The sequence below is a fragment of the Peromyscus eremicus genome, chromosome 19 (assembly GCF_949786415.1).
Source record: "Peromyscus eremicus chromosome 19, PerEre_H2_v1, whole genome shotgun sequence".
NCBI classification, from domain to species: Eukaryota; Metazoa; Chordata; class Mammalia; order Rodentia; family Cricetidae; genus Peromyscus; species Peromyscus eremicus.
In genome coordinates, this window is record NC_081435.1 from 11,454,094 (window position 1) to 11,477,649 (window position 23,556).

Below are 23,556 nucleotides of genomic sequence, written 5' to 3' on the forward strand. Positions count from 1 at the left end.
TTACTCCTGCCATTTGTACTAAATATTTATTTATTTGGACTTTTAAAGACAGGGTCTCTCTACAAAGCCCTACTAGTCCTGAAACTCACTATGTGGACCAGGCTCTGGTCTCAAATTCACGGGAATCTGCTTGCCTCTGCTTCTAGAGTGCTGGGATTAAAGGTCTGTGCCAGGACACCCAGTTGTACTAAATATTTATGCCAAGCAGTGTTTTGTGTCATTGACATCATCAGTATAAACTGTTCCTCTGTGTCATCTGCATATTTGACATCTCCATCCAAATCAGCCTACTTGGAAGTGACAAAGCCTTGCATTCCCTGGGAGGCCAAGCTTCCAGAGTCAGTCCTCAGCCTTTACCTAACTTCAGGCAGGGTCCCGGTCTCTGTTGTTCACTGCTGACCTTCAAGCTCCTGGGGATTCTAAACTCTCTGCTTCCAGATTTGACATAGAAACACTGGAATTACATGTGCATACTACTGTACCTGGGCTTTTCATGGGTTCTGGGGATTTGAACTCAGTTCATAACTTTTGCTCAGCAAGCTATTTATTCACCCACTGAGTCAATGCCTCAGCCCTGTTTAGATTATTTTAATTATTAGTAAATACTGCTACAACTAATCAAATACTATTAAATTATTCTACTATGCCTTCTGAAATGCTATGTATTATTAAGGAGTTTGTTCTGTAATTCTTTGCATACAATATTTAGAAGTATGTGTTTTTTTTCTTTTTTTAGACAAAGATTTGATAGAAAAAACAAGACATTTTGAAGGGACAGTCTAAATGAGATGAGATAGTTACTATGCCATCTTTAAAGGGCTAAATTAAGTTTGAGTGAAGGATCAGTCCAAGCTACATTTAGGTTCTCTTTCTGCCATGTGTGAGATTTATATCCCTGAGTTGACCCCAGGCCTTGAGTGCCACCTGCCTGCATACAACAATGTTACAAGGGTTAGATGAAGTCATCCAGGTGTTATGAGAAAGTAAATGATTGCTACTTGGAACTAACGCCAGTCCCTTAGAGAATGATACCCTGGAAAAGGAATGTCTTTGTCTTGTGAGGGGAGAAAACAAATCCAGTAATTAGAGGTTGGAACAGATGGAAATAACTTGTGATTTTCCCATGAACTTCAAATTTCAGTGGTCTTGACCATGCCCATTGGAGGCTGAGTATTTTATAAAAGCAGTTTCATGTCTGTAACTGTGTGTTCAAGGATACAGCCAGCATTGGAGACACACACCTTTAATCTCAATGCCAACCATAGAAGACCTGGAGGTCTGTACAGACAGGCAATGACAAGGCAGTCATGTGGTTGAGTTTACAACCAATGAGAAGGCAGAACAGAAAGTCTATATAAAGACAAAACACACAGGAAGTAGGTCTCTTGGCTGAAGAGGTCTCTTAGCTCTGACCTCTTGGGCCTTCATCTTTGCATTGGCTTTGTGTTTCTTATTTAATAAGACGGTTACTTCTACACCCAATCCTCAATCCTCTTCAAAATTACCTCAGATAATTTTGTCACCTGCCATCTGTAAGGTGCATATTTTTCCATTGTGTTACAATATCTATGTATATCTATGTTTCCTATCCTGTAGGTCAATACCTTGCTTGAAATCTGTCTTTGATGTGAGAGACTTTGCTATTCAAGATGTGAAAAGACAAAAGAAGTCAGACATGAAAAGGTAACTTCAGATGGAAATCACTTAGCCTGTAGGGGAAGGCAGACAGAGGAAGATCCTGAGTACTAGGGCAGGAGGAGGCTTCAGAAGTCAGCTAGCTTTCCAGAAACATAAGGTTGCAATGGGACTCAGCACTCCCCAAAGAGGAGCTGCTACCCTTTCCTTAAAAATTTCCAGAGAAGTAAACTCCCCGGAGAATCGGTTCCAGCTGATTCGCTGTTGTATTTAGGTTTCTTTATCATAGCTGTTCTTGGTAATTACACAGTAGCTTTCATGGGAAGAGCCTTTAAATAGAGCTGATAATGTCTCTCTAAGGTAGGTAAACACAGTGTCATTATCCCCATTTAACAGACCAAAGAATAGAGGAAGGGGTGGGGCACCTCTTCCAGTGTCTCTGAGTGGCTTGGTTTTCTTCATCTCACTCCGGCAGGTCCCCAGGGTTTTCTCCCAATGCTCTCCTGTGACTCTGAGGGTGACCGTGGTGTCTTCGCTTCCTACCCTCTGCTTTAGAGACACCCTTTCCCATCACTATGAGTCTGGCTGTACCATGACCGGAGAAGCATCAGTCCTGTGCGTGATCCAGACTTCTTAGGGTGTGAGGAAGTGTGAGAGCTGTTCGATCCCACCATCATGACAGTACAGGCTGAGAAAATTACCGACTACACGCAAAAGCAAAAAGCCTGCAGCACATGGAAGGTGCTCAATAAATGCTATTGCGGGGATGAAGCCAACCTGTGATGAAGACAAAAATGGATGGGGCCAACAGAAGTCCCTTGCACAGTTTAAGTCAGAAGCACATTAGGTTATATTATATCTCTGGCTTTTCACCTGTTTTAGGATCGAGTGAGTGGAAAGCAAGGGAGGAGGGTCCAAAGGGCAAATAATAGGAAGTTGGGGCGATTTGTTGAAGAATGGATGGTTTGTGTGTGAAATGTCGTTCAAAGTTCCAAGTGCTAAACACTTGGTCCCTTGCTAGGCGCTGTTGGGAAGTTTTGCAGTCTTCAGGAGGTAGAGCCTAGTGGAGGTTTTCGGTCACTGTGGGTGTGTTTTGACTGGGAACATAAGACACTGGTTTCTTCCTGTTTCATCAGGCAAGCAGTTGCTTTGGACATGTGTTTCTGGTTATGAAGGGCAGCCTCCCGGAGGAAAACTACAGGCTTATGAATGACTGAAGCCTACTGGGACCTCCAATAAGCCTTCCTTGTTTTTAGGTTGACTGTCTCAGCAGAAAACTAGCAGTCATATTGACTGATTCCTGAGTCCAACCCAGTCCTCTTATTATGTACTGCCCTAAGCTGTTCTTATTTTCTTCCTACTAGAGAAGGAGCAAACCAATGCTGTTGTCACGACCATGCCTTACTGGTGTTTGTTTGTTTGTTTTGAGCATTTGCCTTTTCTCCAGTGTTCGTTACTTTTGGGTTTGGGTGAGATTTTTGTTGTTGTTGTTGGTGGTGGTGGTTTTGTTTTTTGACATTCAAAATGTAGCCCAGGCTAGCCTCAAACTCATTATTTAGACAAAACCAGCCTCGAATCCCTGATCCTCCTTCCTCAATCTCCAGGGTACCGGGTGACAGGCATGCATCACTATCCCTACAATTCCTCTTGGTTACTTTGTCTCACAGAATGAGAACTACTCATGACAGCACAAGACTGAGTAAACCTCAGTTGGCATCACACAGGACACACAAACTGTATATGTGGTATACTTAAGTCATATGTATACTGCAGGATTTACTTAAAGTTGTTCATTTAAATGATGCTTTAAAACCATCCCCCTAGCCTGCCATACCGCTTCCCGGGGCTGGTTAGGACTTTTGGGAAACAGCTAAGGTGGGGGCATCTCATCCCTGCCGTAACGATCCAGGGTAGGACCCAAAGTCATTTTGTTGTTGTTGCTTGTTTGTGTTCGTATACAAATATTTTCCTGGGTGAGCCTGGTATGTAGCCAGTAGTAAAGAGTATTGTTTTGAGCAGTTGTGTTTATAAGATCACGGACTTGGACGTTAAACAACACCAATACGCAATCTAGTATGTTAGAAGGTTTCTCACATACCACCCAGAATGATCTCACTTCTCACCAGCAGCAGCAGGATGAGTTAAAATCCAGAGTTCTGAAACCTGGCTGACTTCCAGCTCTGCACAGTACAATCACCAGAGCACCACTATGTTTAGAATTTTGTTATCTGTTTTTTGAGACAGGGTCTCGTCTCGTGTAGTCCAGGCAGGACTCACAGTTGCTGTAGAGCTGAGGATGAATTTGACCTGCTCGTCCTACCTCCACAGCCCCACTGCTGGGGTTATGGGCTTGCACTATCATGCCCAGTCTTATGCAGTACTGGGGACTGAACCCAGGGCTATGTGTCTGCAAGGCAAGCCCTCTACTAACTGAGCCATAACTTCTGTTTCTTGATTTGTTTTTTTGAGACAGGGCCTCACGATACAGCTTAGACTGGCCTCACATTCTGCCCTTGCCTCAGAGCCCCACCCCCACCCCGAGAGCTGGGATTGCAGGTGTGCCTGGCTTAGATCAGCTCCTTATGGACTGTAGCTTTGCACGTGGCAAGTGTAGCTGACTGCCCTCCCACGTTCCTTGACTCTTCACCTTGGCCACTTTTACCGCACAGGCATCGTCACCACTGTCCCCGACACATGCTGTCCCCGACTGTGGCCTTCAGTGTGCACATGGGGGGTGTTTCGTTTCCGCCTTTACCACTTTCTCTTTGCACACCAAATCTGCACATTGGCTGACGACAGTGGAGGCGGATGGGACAGGAAAGGATTAGGGTCTTCATCTGAGTCTGTGAAGTGCAGTCCCTGCTCCTGACTTAAATCATAATTCTCAAGATCAGGGAAGATCCACCTGGATAGAGCCTCAGATCCCGTTCTTGGTCCAACTTCCACCAACTCTTTCTTATGCATTTGTACCCTCCTCCCCTTTTCCCAGAAAAAAAAATCCTTGTTTGATTTTTACATTTTATTATTTACTGATTGATTGATTTTTTAAGTGTGTGTGTGTGTGTGTGTGTGTGTGTGTGTGTGTGTGTGTGTGTGTACGTGCACGCGCGCTCCCAACTGTGGAGGCTGGAAGACAACCTTGGGTGTCACCCTAAGGACCATGATGGTTCACCTCCTGTGAGACAGAGTTTCTCATTTCCTTGAAGCTCACCAATCAAGCTAATTGCAGTCCGTAAGCCTCAGGGATCCTCCTGAGGTGCTGTGATTACAAGCATGCCACCACATAGAGCATTCTTACACAGGTTCTGGATCTGGGGATCAAACCCAGGTCCTCACGTTTGTAAGGCAAGCTTTTACCGACTGAGGCATCCTCTCGGGCTTTTGTGAACCAGACACAGCTGAACATCTCCTTCACTTGGTAAACTATATCTCCTTGGTTCCAATACCTCCTGCTTAGTGCTGAGCACCAGTTGCAACAGAAATAACATCTCATTAATCCTTCCCACATCCCTGGGAGGAAGCTGCATGGCAAGTACTAGCTCTCAGCCCACCCCTCCCATTTCCAAGGCAAGGTCTTGCTACTCATTGGCACACAACTGGCTACTAACATTCAATGCCTGAGCCAGAGGAGAGAGGTCTTGTCTGAGAGAAGAGGTTCTACACAGACTCATGAAGGAGCCATATGAGCTCTTTGTAGCTTACAGACAAAGGAGACAAACACGGCTCTCACCCTAGGGATGCGCTCCTAAGTAATGCCTGAACTTAAAACTCAAAGAAAATCCAGTGATTAGTCTATGTGTCCTCCCAAGAACAAGTCTTGCTACTGAGACTGCTTTCTTGCTCTTTTGCTCCTGTCTGTCTGTCTTTCAAAAGAAACATGAGTGACCTTCTGACCTGAAGAAAGTATGGTACCTGGTGCACACGAAAAGACACAGAAAGACACAAGATCATGTAGTAATAAAGAGAAATCAAATTCAGGACTGAGTGTATCCCACTAACACAATGCCTCTGGGAGTCTGAGTAAAAAAAAAAAAATCAGTTTTAACAAAATGATATGCTAAAGAAAGACAGTCCACTGTTCAAAAGACCTTAAAGAAACCGTGATCGGATCTCACTGTGTGATCTGGAGCCCAATTTCCTCCATTACTGTAACTCCAGAGAGACATTCCTCCATTCCTTGTGAGGAAACTCTGAAGCTGGCTCGGAGGCACTGGAGCCAGCCTCCTGCCACACAGGCTCTTTCCAGCTGGAGAGTCACTGCTGGAGTGGCCATGCCGGGAGACAGCAAGAAAAGTTAGTTAGGAACTGTCTATGTGGACTCCGGGCTTTCCCTGGAGTTCACAGCAGGGCAGAGATGTCTGTTTACATGAAAAGGAGTTGGACTGATACCTTCTAAAGAGGCCCAGGGTGTGTTGCTCGGGTGGGAGGTGATTCTGTTGCAACCATCCTAGGGCTAAAGTAAAGGAAGGTGATGTTCTTATTTGAGGAAGATCTGTCACCAGGGAGTGAGTGGGGCTCGGGCGGGTGTGCTCCAGACACAATGAGGTGTGGCATTCGGGATCCAGCTCCGGGACACCCCGCTGCTGTGAGTGAAATAGGAATCTCTTATCTTCCTCTTTTCCTTTTTTTTCCCTATAGGGAGCCAATTCTTTAGGGTCTTGGATGTTTCACCAACCCCAGAAGGGCAGTAGTGCCAAAGAGAACCCTAGCTGCAAGACTGCTATCTAGGAGACCTACCCATGGACCCAGTGGGAAGGACATTCACAAGGGCCTCTGAGTCCCACTCACTCAGTCAATCCACTATAATAACCTTTCCAACCATCAGAACTCTGACTCCTTGAAACAAATTATGCTGACAAAGTTTACTACAGATCCTAAAACTGAATTGTGGACACTCTGCTGTGAGGCTTGAATTATTCCCCAAAAGCTGGAGGGCAATAGGTTCCCAAATTTCATCACTAGGCAGTAAATTCCCTAAAGACCAATAATTTCAAAACTTTCCCTACGACTTTTCCCCATTTTTTCTCAAGTTAATAAGTCAGAATTTTAAGATACAAATTCCATACAGATTTTCCCACACTTACCTTTCAATAAATGACTATTGTTACTTTCTTCTATCTTCTACAGATAGATGGAAAACAGAAACAAATTATTTCAGCCCTGTGGTTTTTTCAGAGTGATTCAGTCTATTGGTAGCAAAAACCTCCTGAGGTTTTTATTAAAGGTCCCCATTCCAGGCAGCAATTTGTTTGGACTCTGGGGTGAGATTGGAGAAGATATATTTTACTATGGAAAGTTTGGGGTTGATTCTTAAGAGTGTGGTTTGTTCTGGGTTTTCTGGGCTGGATGAGAGGGCTTGCATTTCCCCCAATTTCTAAGTGTTGCGTTATTGGAGGTGATAGGGGGCTTTGTGGGAATTGCTGCTGAGCTGGGTTACTTTCTCTCCTGTTTCCTACTTCTGTGTCTTAGTTTTGGCATTTGTAGTGAATTGGATTGTCTCTTCCAAATCCGAAACCCAAATGTGACTCACTCGTCTATCTTTAGGAAAGCCATCAGGCTGATTGAATGTCTTCTGAAGGGGAAGCCCTGATCTGACAGAACTAATTTTCTGATAAGAAAAAGAAGAGGAGACTTCATAAAACACAGAGGAAAGACCACACGAGGGATGAAGGAGACCTTCCAATTAGGGAGAGGCTCACCCCAAACTAGCCCTGGCGGTACTTGGCTCTGAACTTCCTGTCGCCCAGTCTGTGATGCTCAGTTATGACAGACCAAATGGGTTAATATAACCCTCCCTGAAGAACTGTCCCATCCACACAAAGGGCTGACATGGACAGGTGAATGAGTCCCATCCTCAGTTTTGGGAACAGACATCTGAGAAGGGCCTTCCTGATGAAACGTGTATGGCTGCTTCGAGAAAAGTTCCTGATTTCACACACAATCACCACCTTATGGCCCTGTGCCGTGCCTACCTGCACTGTGTAGGGAGTGCCCAGAACATGCAAAGGCATGGTCCTGAAGCTCTATATACGTGATGAAGGAGAGGAAAGCCAGGGGAACAGATAAAAAGCTTCTGTGGTAGAATTTTAGTTCCTATAAAATTATGCACATGAATTTCTTTGAGCTTTCAGAAATTTAAAATAATTCTTAAACCCTAATCGTGGCTGGAATTTCCTTGAGAAAAAGTCAAAGCACTCTCTAGAAAAATTCTTTCTAGAATATTCTAGAAGATTCTTTAAAGGACACTATTGTTTTCTGGCCCTTGGACTATAGCTTGGTTGTGCTGATGGAAGGTGCCAGGGCTCTTGTCTTTTTTATATTATTAATTATTATTATTCTCTCATACATTACATCCTGACTGCAGTTTCAACTCTCTCTGTTCACCCTATTCCCCTCCTTCCCTCTTCCCCAGATCCACTCCCCCTCCATTTCCCTTCAGAAAAGAGCAGGCCTCTCAGGGACATCAACTGAACACAACATAACAAGTTACAGTAAGACTAGGCACAAGCCCTCATATCAAGGCTGGGTGAGGCAGAAATGGTTCCTAAGAGAGACGAAAGAGTCAGAAACGCCCCACTCCCACTGTTAGGAGTCCCACAAGAACACCAAGCCAACAACCACAGCATATATGCAGAGGACCTAGCACAGACCCGTGCAGGTTCCGTGATTGCCACTTCAGTCTCTGTGAGCTCCTGTGAGCAGGCCTCTTTTCTGCATAGGGGATTCCCCCTTCCTAGGAATCCAGTTTCATTAATCTACTTCCTACTACCTCTGCTTGCCACCCCCTGTTCTGGAGAAATCCCAGTCCTGAATTTCTTCAAATGCGTTAAAGGTGGCATTAAAATATTTTTGTTTTATAGCATTTGCTTTCTCCTTTTCTCTGTTTTCAATTTGAGGAGGCCTGAGTGCCCGTTAAGGCTTTTGTGATTCTAGGTGTTCTATCTGGAATTGGGCAACTTCTCGTAACTTCCTTCTGTCCAGGGTAGACGATGTTCTCTAAAGTCTGAACAACTAACCCAATCCCTCAAATCAACCACGAAACCATAACAATAACAAAACGTGAATGATTTGCAGGTTATTTGCTTCCTTAGAATAGGTAGGTAATGTTTTAAAAAAACCATGTCATCATTTACTTTTAATTAATACTCTATTCCCTTGAATGTCCAGATTAAGAATGTCCAGATTAAGCAAGTTTTATTTTAAATTGTAACCCCTCAATATCCCCAATTCAGAACTATGAAAGTAGCCTAACATACTTTTATTTATTTTTATTATTTTATTGATCTATTTATTTATTTATTTTGAGGCAGGGTTTCATGGAGCCCAGGCTAGCCTTGAATATTTTATTTTTGTAGGTAGCAGAGGATGAAATTCTGATCTTCCTGCCTCTACTTTCGGATTACAGAAGTGTGGGACCATGCCTGGTTTATGCGGCTCTGGGGGCCAAACTCATGCACATAGGCAAGTACTCTACAAACTAACCAACATCCCACTCTTGCAATGTAAGAGTGTGTATTTTAACAGAAAGCAAAATCGTTTGTTCAGAATAGCATCATCAAAACAGAAATTGTTCTGTCTAGAAATATTAGCATTAAATATCTCCAAAATTCCTCCCCCCCCCCCCCCGTGTGCTCACGGACTCTAATCACAGTGGACAGCAGTACCACAGGTATTGAGAGCAGTAGAATTCATTTCTTTTAAAAATCTACAGATTCTTTTGTCCCTGTGGAAATCTGTAGAGACAGTACCCAAGAGGAAGCCACCAAGATACTGTGATGGTGAACTTAGCTTTTCCAGATCGGCATCTGCCTGGGTGGACAGGACAATGGTGAATTCAGCAGGAGAGTTGACCACCATTAAAATCCAAAGGCCTTGTTTCCGCCCTGCTGGTACCCACAAGGAATGCTTCTGCATCTCTGCTAAACTCAGAAAATCTGGTTTAATTTTGTTTTATTTTGACGTTATTTCTTCTCCACCTTGAGTGATTCTTATAAGTCTTAGTGGTCAAAGAATTGCACTCCACTTCTCTAGAATAATGATTACACAGATATTGTTGGAATAAATACTTGTGTGCCTTTAAGGGCATTAAGTAAATGATTTGTGTGATAAATAATCTATTTTTCAATTAAAGACTTGCTTAGCTAAGTCTAGATTAGCACTTGAGAAATACAATGGCCGAATCCACAAAGCCAAAATAGTCACACAAAGATGGACAGCAAACAATACCAACATCAATCATGAGTGCCTTTTGTGGTCCCACCAAACACCAGTATTTTTTTTTTTTTTTTGGTTTTTCGAGACAGGGTTTCTCTGTGTAGCTTTGTGCCTTTCCTGGAACTCGCTTTGGAGACCAGGCTGGCCTTGAACTCACAGAGATCCGCCTGGCTCTGCCTCCCGAGTGCTGGGATTAAAGGCGTGCGCCACCACCGCCCGGCCGAACACCAGTATTTTTAATAGTAGTTATCTGTGCCAAAGAGGACTACACAGGATAACTTCCTCAGTGTTTCTACATGAATTTTCTTGTCAACTCTTGTCAGCAACAACCCCCAATTCCTGCCAAAAGCTGCCTCAGCTGCTACTTAGGAGCTATAAATGGTTTTCCTAAAAACTGAAAGGACACTCAGAGCTCAGTATTAAGAAGACAAATAACACAGCCAAAAAAAAAAAAAAAAAAAAAAATGCCCAAAGGATTTGGATAGACATTTCTCAAAAAGACTATATGAGCAATATGCAAATGAAAAGGTGTTTAGTATGTTAGCCAGTAAGGAAATACCAACCACAGTGACTCAGCATTTCACACTCGCCAGGGCATCCATAACAAAAGATGCAAGTGTGGCTGAGGTTGTGGACACACTGGAATGTCACACACTGCTGATCACATGCAAAATGGCGCACAGTCCCTCCAAAGGCCCAGGCTGGTTTAGGGTAGCTGATGTACTCTATGAGACAGCAGCAAATCTACTCATGACTGAATAAAAACACAGGTCCAGAGCCTATGGTTAAGAGCACTTTCGGAGGACTCAGGTTCCCCACAGGGCAGCTCAAAGTCGTCTGTTAGCTCCATTTCCAGGGAACTCAATGCCTCTTCTGACAATCACAGGCTCCTGTATGCATGTGGTGCACATGCATACACTCAGAGACTCCTGTGTACACATAAAGTAAAACAGATATTAAAAACAAAACAAAAAATCCAACAACATAGCTCCATAAAAGTATGTCGATGGGAGCATATAGTGGTGTAATTCATAATCACAAAAGGCAAAAACAGCCCATATGTCCAACAACTAACCTAAAAACAGAACCTGTCACATTCATGTAACAGATTACTGCTCAGCTATAAAAAGGACCAATGTACAACAACTGTACATTGCAGGTATGTGTATATGGTATACCACATTAAAGAAGCCGATCAAAGAAGACTACATATTTTCCCACTTTTCTTATGTGAAATGTCAGAACTGGCAAATCCATGAAAACAAAAGTTAGCTTGATGGTTACCCACTATGAGTATTCACAGCCAGGTTTTGCAGGTGATATTCATACAGTATTTGAATGCTCACATTTTGCTGTGGGGAGGGGAGATGGCGGTAGTGAGGAATGAGGGCCAACTGCAAACAGGTATGAGATTCATCGAGAAGGAGTGAGAGGAAATGATTAAAATGTCCTGAAGTTAGCTATGGTGATGTCTTCTAACACAAGATACCCATCCAATGTTATACTTTGGATGGGCAAATTGTACAGTCTGTACGTTACAACTTAATAAACCCGCTCTGTATGAAGCTACCATGGTTTGTCCAGCTTTTCTGACTGCTGACATTGATCAAGAGGACAAATTAACTGCAGGATGAACCAGGGCACTGCTGGCAACTCAAAGGTGGATAAAATGAACATAATGTAAATCAAGAGACAATGGGTGCAATGAGCAAAGCTCCGCAGAGGCATCTTGCTGTCAGCATAGTGATGGGAGTGAGGCTGTGCTTTCTATGCTAGATAGGTTATGTGTCCTACCTAAAAGTGAAAAGAAACTCAAATAAATAAATAAATAAATAATATGCACATATATAGAGAGCTACTTCCATAAGATAAAACCCACTGATGGCTCAAGACTTCTTGGCCAGGCCTCAGAGGCCAAGATGCCTACATTGTGCATCCAGAGCCCAACACCCATAATCAAAACAAGGTGTACTATGTGCGTTTTGTAGGTGGGGAATCTGAAAACAGGTTAAGTAAATTACCCAAAGAAGAGACAGCTTATAAGAGACTGAGGTGGGATTTGAACCCACGTCTGTCTGACTTTTAGATCTCACAGAGTATACAACAAAACTGTTTAGGATATTTACATTATAAACTTGACCTTTCCTGTGTCTCTCCTGTGACATCCCTCTGTTTCTCCCTTTTGTCATTTGGAACGGATGCTTGTGGAAGTCTTAAAAGAGGGAGATTACAGAAATTGCCACTGACAGTGATGGTACAGTTGCTATAGTAACCAATCCACCAAATTGGTCTGTGCTACTAGGCACACACTTCTGCCTCTGCAATACTCCAGTGCTGACTAGAATGCTTCACGGCCCCAGCAAACCCCTGTGAAAGCGCAGGAAATGGATAGAGCTGAGGGTCAACTGCATGTGTGCAGCATGAACGTTCCTTCCAAAGTTTCCCCTCCCCACTCCCTCATTTTATCTCCTCTCTTGCAGTCCTTTCATTTTACACCGTGTATTTGTGGTACTTGGTTTTAAGGGATGCTGAACATCAGGGCTAAACTGCAGTCTATTGCTTTGTTCTAAGAGCGATTTTATAAATAAGACTATTTTCTTTGGGGCAACAAACTGACTCTCCCAGCCCAATAATTCCCTGACTCTGTGACAGACTACGAATGGACCAGCACCTCATGTCCAACACATAAACAAAGCAAACATCTATTTGATTTTCTTATGAAGTCACAGAAGTTACTGTACGGGAACCAGAAGCCGACAAACAACACTAGTTGTGGGCACAGAGGAACACATGCATACATCCACCCTGTCCACATTTTTCTACAATGTTTCTGTGTTTTCAAGGACTCCTTTTCGGATACTGATGCTTTCTCTCTTCCTCCCTCTCTCCATTTCACTGGCCTTGCCTGTCTTCAGAGGCACCTGAAGGGACATAAGGCAGGGAAGTGAAACCGACTGTAATTCTCCAGTTCACTTCTCTGTAGCCTCCAGTGAGCCAGGCTCCAGACGGTGGCCCAGCTGAGCTCTGAGAAGTTCAGAGTCCTCGCACAGGTGCAGTTTAGCGGCTCTGCTCACAGACACTCTGGGAAGAGAGGACCAGACATGGGGATGTGGGGGGAGTCTGCAGCTGAAGTGTAGGAGACTAAAGGAAGACACGTCTTTCCCGTGAAACGGAAACTCTTGTGTCTCAGAAGGTCACTATTCCCCTCTGATGGACCGAGTACAGTTGCTGCTGTCACCAGGAATTCTAATCCTCTCACTTGCTCATGTCCTTGGTTTCACCTTTCGGTCTCTTCTACTTCCTTCTCCTGATCTTAACGTGTCATGCTGGGGATGAAATTACAAATACCTCCCCGAGTCATCCCGATGAGCAAATGTGCATTCAGGAAACTGTGAGTTCTTGTGGCTTTAAAAATTAGTTATAAATATATTTTAAGTAGCATTTTGTGCATATGTCTTATTTTCCTTCCATTCTTCTTTCTTTCCCTTCTTCTTTATCTGTTGCTACTCTGTATTTTTATTAACTGGTTGCTCTAAACCAGGACGCTGGGAAATCAAACTATATTACAACCCATTTTATGGATGCAGGGCTCAACTAAAGGGGAGCAAAGGTAGTCATTTAGCTCTAGGAATTCAAAGACAAGAGCATTTGCATTATTGTTTGCCTGTTTTCCCAGTTCAACTCAAAAGCACACTGACTTTCCACTGTAGAATGCGCCTCTGTGGTGGCTGCTCCTATGTAGGGGCTGCATCTTTCTCTGTGAGGAGACAGTCTCGTCTACAGCCTCTGACACATGTATTCATTTTTGGATCCTGGAAGGTTCAATGCTTCTTGGCCTGGGGGCTTTGCGTGTGTTCGCCTTGCTTTGTCTTACCAAGTTGCATACTCTCTGATTTCCCCATACTTGTGACCATGTTACCCTGGATAGCTCATCATTCAAGGCTCATCTTAACCTTCTCTATAGAGAAAGTCTTCTTTGAGTAGCCAGACAAAGTAGTGACCCTCTGTTTTATGATGTCCTCCTAAGAAGTTATTTGCTATGTGTTTATCTAGCATCAGTTTGATTAACCCTTGTCCCCCCATTCCCATCCCACCCCCGACACCTCTTTCTCTTTTTCTTTTTACTGTAAGCTACAAAAGTCTAGGAATGTGTCGCGCTCTGTATCTTGGAACTCAGCATGGAATTGGGCCCGTGCATATGTCTACTGCAAATGTATAGATATTCCACAGCACAGCTTTTTGTTAGGGACAGGCTGCAGTGCCTCACTCAAAACTCCCTTTGTGAGTGTGACCCATTCGTACATGTAAATTTAGAGAAGCCACCCAAGGTGGTGAATGTCACCTCGCTTTTCAGGTCAAAGGATGCTGGGACTTGAGACAGTTTTGCATAAAATACACTTTTGTTTTCATCTTCTATATTTGACAAAGCTGTCTGTCACCTTTGATCTCTGATACTTCTAAAATGACTGCATTATGAAGCACAAGAACAAAGGTTTGCTTTTTTAAATGACATATCTTAGTCACCCAGTCTTTTAATGACATAACACCTAGTAGACAGCTATAATTATTGAACTGAATCAAATCACAGAGGATAAGACAGCATGGCAGACTTTTCTTTGTAAACATTATCTTTTTGTTGTTTTAAGGAATAATAGTTCTTTGCTTTACAATGGATTTTGTTGATAACTTTAAGATACGTAAGATTGAGTGTGTAGGGATTCAAATGTTTCTTGAGTTGTATTTAGCTGCCTAACACCAAATCCTTATAATCTAGAGTTTCCTTGCATAATTTGTCTCTTAATGACTTCTCTGATTCTCTGTATTTTTTGTATTTTTCTTTCTACTTCTTATTGTTTTCACTCTTTCCCATGACTTCTTTTCCTCTCCCCTCTACTGTCAACTTTCTGCTACCTATCTGCTTTTCTTCCAATACTACAAACCATTTTAACCCATTTCCATTCACATTATTTGCGAAGAGATAAAACCCTCTGGTATTTACAGAAAAAAATCCCTATATTCTGTATGTCATGTATAGTGAAACTAACAGTTCTTTCTTTATATCAAAATACCACTGCTTTCTTTTTCTTTCTTTTTTTAAAAAAGAGATTAACACTAGGAATTTATGCATTATGAAATATCTTGAAAGTTAATGCAAAGGACATAGGAAATGAATATTTCTTGAAATTCTAGAATGATGGAAGGCATAAACAGTCATGCCAAAACAGTTCTGGGTTGTTGTACCTATAGAATACAGCTCCTTGAAAAATGATTCACATGAATAGAATTCTGTTGCACCCCCGCTTCCCCAAACAAAGCTGCCTCTCTAGTGCTCTCATCCACAGCAGTCCTGAGAAAGTGATTTTTGGTTCAAACTTTAGCTATGCAGTTTTGTTGTATTTTCTTTCTTTCTTTTTTTGTTTTTGTCTTGTTTTGTTGCTTGCTTGTTTGTTTTGAGATAGAAAATAGGGTTTCTCTGTGTAGCCCTGGCTGTCCTGGAACTCTCTCTGAAGACCAGTCTGGCCTTGAACTCACAGAGATCCATCTGCCTCTGCCTCCCAAGTGCTGGGATTAAAGGAACGCACCACCACTTCCAGGGTTTTGCTGTTTTCTTCAATATTGTTTTTCAAACTCAGACTGAAAGTTCTCATATGTGTTTGAAATGCAATGGCTCATCTACTTTCTTGCCCCATACTCTCAGGACTAATAGTTAAAATGTGGTAGACCAGTAGGCTGGAATTCTGGCTTCCTAACATATTTTCTTGCTTTTTCCTTGCCTGGACAGCTGCAAAGGTTTAAAGATGCAAACTTCAGTCACTGTTGTGGTGTGGTGAAGCCAATGTGTAGAAGGTAGAGATTAGCATTTGATTTTGGCCAGTCAACAACACACATTCACAATGACTGGGTATCCTCCCCATACTGAATACTCACAAATCAATACTGTTCAGATGACTGACAAATCATGCTTTAATTTCCCAGCCTCTGAAAAGGCTGACTGAGTTCTTTATATGTGAACAATAGAAGTAATATGTAAAGCTCCTAGTAGGTGTTCAATTAGTGGTAGTTACTATCTGAACTGGGGATGGGGTGGAGGAGAGACTGAGAGACACACAGAGAGATAGGGAAACAGGGAAAGGGAGGAAAAGAGGGAGAGTACATCTTCTGCAGGTTCTGGATCTCATATACTTGAAAAAGATGAGTAACTTACTCACTCATACTATAGCTATCTAGGATTGCTACTAGGTTCTTAAGTTTTACTGTGGAAACATGAAATTCTAACCTGGCATGATAGAATTAGTCATGAAACCCTTCTAAATGGAAGGCAGAAGACTAATAGGGAATCTTTCCATCAGAATAAGGTCATTTACCTGTTTGGTTTGCTTTGTTTTATGTTGTTTAGACAGGGTCTTACTATATAGGTCTGGTTAGCCTGGTACTCTCTGCTCTCTCAGACTGGTCCAAAACAACATGTAGCAATCCTCCTGCTTCTGCCTCCTGAATGCTAGGATCACAGGAGTGTGTCAGCATGTCTGTTGACACACTATGTTGGTCACTGGTATATCCTAAGTGCCTATGACAGAGGTGACAAACCATGGCCCAATGAGTAAAGTGAGTCTACTTCCTAGCTTTATGAAGCTTCAAAACCGAGGACGCTTTGCATGCTTTTAAATGGTTGAAAATAATGACATGAGAATTAATGGAAGCTCATTATCTTCAAAGGCAGTTTTATTGTTGCATACCTGTGCTTAGCCACCGATTCACTGTCTGTGCCACTCTTTACTGTGAGAGTAGGATTATGGAGATGCAGGGCTTGTGACCACAAAGCCGAAAAAAAATGATCTTTCACCTTTTATAGAAAGAGTTGCTAACAACAGGAAAGATACTTCTCTTTAAGTTTGTGTGTGTGTTCTATGCATGTGTACTATTCGTGTGTTTGTGCCCGTATGTGTATACGTGTGCACTGTGTGCACATACATGTGCAGGCCAGGGACCAATGTCAGGTGTCTTCCTCAGTCATCCTTACATTTTTTTAAAACAATATCTCTCACTGAACTTGGAGCTCACCAATTCAGGTAGCCTGGCTGGGAAGCAGAAGCCCACCTCTCTCTCTCTCTCTCTCTCTCTCTCTCTCTCTCTCTCTCTCTCTCTCTCTCTGACTTTCTGGTGTTAGGATTACAAGCACTCACTGCCACATTCAGCTTTTATGTGGGTGCTGGGGATCAAACTCAGATACTCATGTACATGCTGCAAGCTACCTCCTCCATCCTTCCTAAGTATTTTTAGAGTCAGATGCATAGATGTTTGACGCTTCCCAAAAGAAAGCTTTAAGTCTAGATGTGAGTCCAAGGTCAGCCACAGAATAGCATAGGAATATATGATATATATATGATAATATAGGATATAGTAAGAAGTGCACAGTGTATGGAAGAAAACAGACCCAGCTGCCACGCTGCCTGACCTCACTGTGCAAGCCTGGCCATCAGGCTTAAGGTCTCTGGGCATCAACTATTTCATCTATAAAATCAGGCTAATGATGAGAAAATAAAAGCTAATGTTAGTGAAGTGTTTAGAACAGCACATGGTATAAGTAGCTACAGTTTATTTATTTATTTATTTATTTATTTATTTATTTATTTATTCATTTATTTATTTATTTTGGGATAAGTTATTGCTCCGTAGCTCCAGCTGGCCTTAAACTCACCATCCTCCTGCCTCTACCTCCTAAGTGTTTGACTACAGGCATGAGGCACCACACTTAACTATGGCAATACAATTTTAACTGTGTTTTTCTGTTAAGAAATTTCAGATACTTAATAAATTAGCCAAGTAAATGAGTGAATCTCAATATGCTTGTACACAGGAAGAAATCCAAGCATGAAATAAAATTTGAAGATGTCCATTTTTGTCAGCAAGTCATCTATGTGGAGAAAACAAACGCATCAGTATGTACTCTAATTGCCTTTGGATTGTAGGAAAGAACTGTTGGCCTCTCATACCTGTGATATAATTTTGTAATCAATGCCCCTGTTTCAGATAATAAACGAATTGTATTGTAAATGGTTGAGTAACTTCTGATACAAAATCTAACTACCTAACGACTTCTAATCTGGGGGTATCAAATTGGCATAAAGGGAAACAGCGATTTAGAGAATGCAGATCGGTTGCTTTGCTGAGGCTGTCACTCTGTCCTTAGGAAGAGAGCCAATAAAGCCACTGTCCTGCAGTCAGCGTGTGGGCATCCAGGCCAGGAACCACACTTGCATATTAGCTAATGCCACTGCATTCCAGCATTGTAAGACATTTTGGGAATTGATACTTAGGACTCATGGGGTTGGGGATTTAGCTCAGTGGTAGAGCACTTGCTTAGCAAGCACAAGGCCCTGGGTTCGGTCCTCAGCTCCAGAAAAAAAAAAAAGATACTTAGGACTCTAAGCATCTAAATAGATTCTCACATTAACTAATGCATAATCTTTAAATAGACCATGCTAGGTGGAAAGTAAAAGCTTCATATGGTTGCTTTTTGTCTTTTATGTAAGAGAATTGCTTGATACTCTTCAGTATGGGGCTGTCTAAAGGACAGTACATTAGCTGCATCATTATCTTCATGCCTGTTTTTCACTACAGGTGCTCTCTGTGTGGTGTCTAACTATAGCCTGACTGACACACTGATGAAGTGGGACACACCTCCTTTCTTATTTCATGATCTTAGTTTGTTCAGCTGTCAGTAAGCAAAACACTCACTTGGCTTAGATTGTGGAAGCTGCAATGAAAATGTAGACAAACGCTAACCACTCCAGTCCAATCTGAGATCGTTACTAAATTGTGCATTCAAATGAAAAACTACAAAGAAAAAAGAAACTTTTGGTGACTTAGGCGAACTTAGGCCTTCGGTCTTGTAAGTGGACCTGTAACTGAGTGTGTGCTCCCCTCGTCTCCACATCTTCCCAGCCACTCTCCAGCTCTAACTTCATCCCAGGGAGTGTTTGAGCTTTAGAAGACTTCAGTAGTGACTCCCCCAGCAAGTTTCCCAGAGCTTAATTCATACTTTCCTTCAAATGAAGAGAGACATTCTCATCTCTTAATAAATCCAAAGGAAACAGTCAAGACTTCAGACTTAAAATGTTTTATGGGTATTCAAGTCCTGTCACCTTCAAAAATTAAAAGAAAAAATCCTGATAAAAATAAGAAAGATGTGTATCTTGAGGCATAATTTGATATTTTGATATACGTATATAATGTCCAAAGATTAAGTTAAGCTACATAATGTATTTATTACCTGACTACCTCTCATCTTTTTATAAGAATGTTAAAGTGTCTAGCCTAATTTAGCAATATGTTATTATTAACTGCACTCATTCTGCCAAGCAATAAGCCACTAGGACTTATTACTTGTGTCTACAATTTCATAGCCTTTGTCAAGTCTTGTCATTTTAAATTACTAATTACTTGAAGATGGGGCTGCAAGCTTCTTATTTCTTTTATTGAACTAATGCTTACTTTATTAAAACAGAATATGAACCTGAGTTCAAATGACATACTCAGAAAAATTGAGCAACTAGAGAAAAATGTAAAATTGATTCCAGTTTTTTCTGTAAAGTCTTCCTTGGCTGCTCATTTTTCCACATAATACAAATTCAGAATTATTTAGTCATCTTTAAAGTCATGTTTTATTTTATTATATTAAAATCTTTACTTTCTACAGACACAATATATAATTTCAACATGTGAATTCTTTTACCTACTTTATTTGCTTGTATTTTATATTCATTATGATCAACTGGTCAATTTTAATTCCTCTTTACCCTCTCTAAATTTGAGATGTGTCTTCATATTTGGGATCTAAAAATTACAGGTAGAGGGAAAGTAATAAATAAAATGCCGTTCTGTTCAGTTGTCTTCGATAAAAGTGATGTGATCTCAAAAACAATGCGGTGACATATCTAACCTCCTGCTGACCTCTGCACAAGGCTGAGAAAACAGTTTTCTATCATACTAGCTATAACACAGGGCCCATTTAGTACTAAAGGGTTTTAACCTAGAACACTTCTGTCTACACTCAAGTTAAAATTCTTCATTCTTCTGCGAATGCAAATTAGAATAATGTGTTTGGTCCCTAAAATGGAAAATGCCACAGTTACTAATAATGGAATGGAGTTGAAATTATATTCTTGAGATTGCCAATAGGTTTGGTAAACTATTTTCTTTTCTATCTTCCTCTTTTAAGGGAAAATACAGTTTTCCCCCTACTGCAGAAGTATCAGATTCCTGCAGCATCCGTGACACTTGTAAGCATTCAGTGGTCAGACACCACTACATAACCTTCAAATGATGTGGCCCAGTGAAGCTGGGAGGTGCTGTCACGGAGCTGGGCAGCCTGGTATCTTAGCCATCCACCAGGACAGAGCCAGCAGGTCCCAGCTGGTATGCTGATTCCAGACTAAAGTAGGGGTTTGACTAAGGTTTTGCATTTTGAGTGTGAACTCCTCTGACATTGAATCCTAGGACATATTTACATATAACAGTGCATTGAGCATGCCAGAAATTATTTACCAGATCTAATGTACAAAGCTTATTTGCCCAAATTACTCTTAGGACAAGTTCAATTTTAAATTTATTATCCCCTTCAGGTTTCTGATTTATCCTAAATTTATTCTAAATTACGTTTTAAATGTAAAGGGCAATCTCAAGAGTTTAGCTATATACTCTGAATTCTTCACCATGTAGGGTATGTGCTAAATGAATATAGTGATAGATCAGTCAGAAATGAAAAAATGTAACACAGTGGACTATTACCAATACCCTTTGGATTGTTACTCAACAATACCCTTTGGCATGGCAACATCTGCCCATCACAGTGAGCTCGTCATTTTGATCTTTAGACATATGAAACACACCTAAGAAAACCCATTTTCTATTTTGTTCTGACTTGGACTTGTGTGCTCATTGTTGACATAAGGGGGGGTTTGTATTGCTGCTTCTGGTATAGACATCTTTTGACACCATGATACACAAACTTGTCACCCACAGCTATTCAAAAAGTCAATCTACAGGATTTGTTACAAGTTCAGGATTTCTCATCCCTCCGATCGCCCTGAACTTCACGGTAGCGCTGCCCAAACAACTGTAGTTAATAGGCTGTGTTTCTTTAAATTTCTTTTTCCTCAGACTGGTAGAAACATCATGAAAAAAAAAGAATCCAAACATCTACTCTCCTAAGGTTGCCCGGAGTGCTCCCCATACCCCAGGCATCTATCTGTATGGGATTATGCCTTGGCAGATTGTCAAGCCATGCCCTTTTGTTATGTACTACTTGAAGGTTTACACTGGTCTCAGTGGCCTGGCATCAGAAATCCGGATGCCTAATCATGAAAAGCAGGGAATGCCTTGGTGCTCTTCTCCAAAACCAGAAAGGAGCCCTTTGCTAGGGCTCCTTCAGAAGGCTTTTTAAATGGGAGCCAATCAAACATGATTGCCAGTTTCTGCAGTCTTTGCATCTGCGGCACTTTCCAAAAGCATCATTTCTCTCTCTTTGGACATGAAATGCTGTTTGCAGACACTGTCTAAATGGCAAGGGCAGACAGCATCAACAGTTCCCTAACTTCCCTGTGACTCCCGCTAGGCACACAGATCAACTGGAGGGAGGTACAGGACTCTGCTCCCAGCCCTTCTCAACCACCAACTGTCAATTCCCTCTTCTTGGGGACAAGAGTTAGCAGGCAGGGTTCACCCTACCACCCTGAAATGGTTAGCTTTGCTCTCCTTTAAAAAGTGAAGAGGGAGAGCTTTCCGCAGGATAGAAAAGTTTGCTTGGCCACAGGATGCCCAGCGTTGCAACAAACAACAGGAATGGACAAAGCCTTTTGGGAATTCCAGGCTACGAAGAGAGCAGACCCCAGTCACAGACAGAACCAAAACAAACAATAAAAACTTGAGTGCATGGCAGAAACACTATGAAGTTCTCTCTCTTTGGCTGGCACTGTCTGGGAGTTCCTGCTGGCCCAAAGCAGGAAAGAGGAAGGTCATCACCACAGGCTCCCTCTCCTTGAACAAGTCCACCTTGAAGTGCAATGAGACCTGACTGGCAAATGTGTCCAGAGCTGCTCTTCTGAACTGCCCAGGCCTTTGGGCCCCACCTACTTGTTCAGCTTCAACCCTAGTCTGCAACCTTCAACATTTCCTGACCTGAAGATTTGGGAACCTGGGCGTTCAAGCGCTCAGGGATGCTGTTAGGCCAGGTTCCTGTTGTCCCTTCTGACACTCTAAAATCAACTTTCCCCACGCCAGCTGAATTGTTTGAGATGGTTTTTCAGCGTGCAGGAGCCTCCGGCCCAGCCCACCCGGTTCTCCCCTCCTCTCTGCCCCCTCCCCTCCCTCCGGCCTCTCCAGCTCTCCCCCACCCCCCAATCCCACCCCGCCTTCCTCTTTGTTGTCTCCTACCTGCTGGCCAGGCTCTGCCTGCAGTGCTGTCTGAAGGGCATCAGGTGGTAGTTCATGGCGTCCAGCAGCAGCTTCTGGCAGACCGGGTCGGTGCGCATGAAATCCACCGACTGGACCCGCTCTACCAGCTCCGGGGCGGGGATGAGCGCGAAGCGGAGGCGCTTCATGAGGTCAGGCGCGTACTGCATGCGGGTCTCCCGGTCGTGCTCCAGCCACAGCACGGACATCTGGAAAAGTGCCAGCTCCGACTCCACGGGGGGCGGCAGCGAGTCCAGCAGGGCACGCATCTCCTCGAAGTTAAGCAACAGCACATCCTCCACCAGGTACTTGTTGGCCAGCTTCTTGGTCTCCTCCAGGCCGTGCAGGGCGGCGATCTTGCACACCTGCTTGTAGTTCTGCACCGAGATCTGGTCGTTGAGGAACTGAACGCAGAGCTTGGTGACCTGAGGGATATGCAGGATCTTGCTGACCGACAGCACCTCCTCCACGGTGTCCAGGGAGAGGGTCACGTTGGCCGTGTAGAGGTATTCGAGCACTAGGCGCAGCCCGATGGACGAGCAGCCCTGCAGCACGAGGTTGTTGATGGCTCGGGGACTGGTCAGCAGCTTGTCGTCGGGGGAGGAGGAAGGAGTCCCGGGCTCCTCCTGTGGCGGTGGCTGCTGCTGCTGTGGAGGCTGCTGCTGCGGCTGCGGCTGCGGCTGCTGCTGGTCCTTGGGGGCCCCCAGGCCGTCCTGGCCGCCGACCCCTCCCCCGAGAGGGGGGTGGCTGGAGAAGAGTGATCGGAAGTACTGCGAGCAGGAGGCCAGCACGGCCTTGTGGCAGTGGAACTGTTGGCCCTGGGCCGTCAGGGTCACGTCGCAAAATAGCTGCTTCCTCCACAGCAGGTTGAGGCCGTGCAGCAGGTTGTCACTGTGGCTGGGGTCGAAGGTGGAGGTCCTGTCCCCGGATCTGGACATGGCGAGCTGACTCGGCGCACCTGGCTTTAAACCCTCCTCCAACCTGGCAGACAGGGGTGGGGGATGGGAGGGGGAGTAGGGTGGTGTAGGGGGGGTGGGGTGTGGCCGGGGTGGGGAAGGGTGTGGAGGGGAGAGAGGAACAACAATCAAAGCCCCGCTTGGCTCCCTCTCTGTGCGCTCAGGACCCGACCCTAAGGGGAAGGTGTGAAGGCGCGGGATCCTGAGCGCCTCCTGAAGGGTCCTCGTCTGGGGTCGGGACGCCGGTTCTGCTCCCTGCTACCTCTTACACACTTCACCCCTCACTTTCCTAAAAGCA

At 43.4% G+C, this 23,556-nt stretch overlaps 1 protein-coding gene across 1 annotated transcript in view; it reads right to left on the reverse strand.

The window, feature by feature from the left end:
• Positions 1–23,279, reverse strand: part of Klhl14 (kelch like family member 14) — a 104,084-nt gene extending 80,805 nt beyond the window's left edge. The window contains exon 1 of the mRNA XM_059246188.1: positions 22,285–23,279. Coding sequence (XP_059102171.1) covers positions 22,285–23,240 — 956 coding nt within the window. The 5' untranslated portion in view covers positions 23,241–23,279. The remainder of the gene's footprint in view (positions 1–22,284) is intronic.
• Between the last annotated feature and the right edge of the window lie 277 nt (positions 23,280–23,556).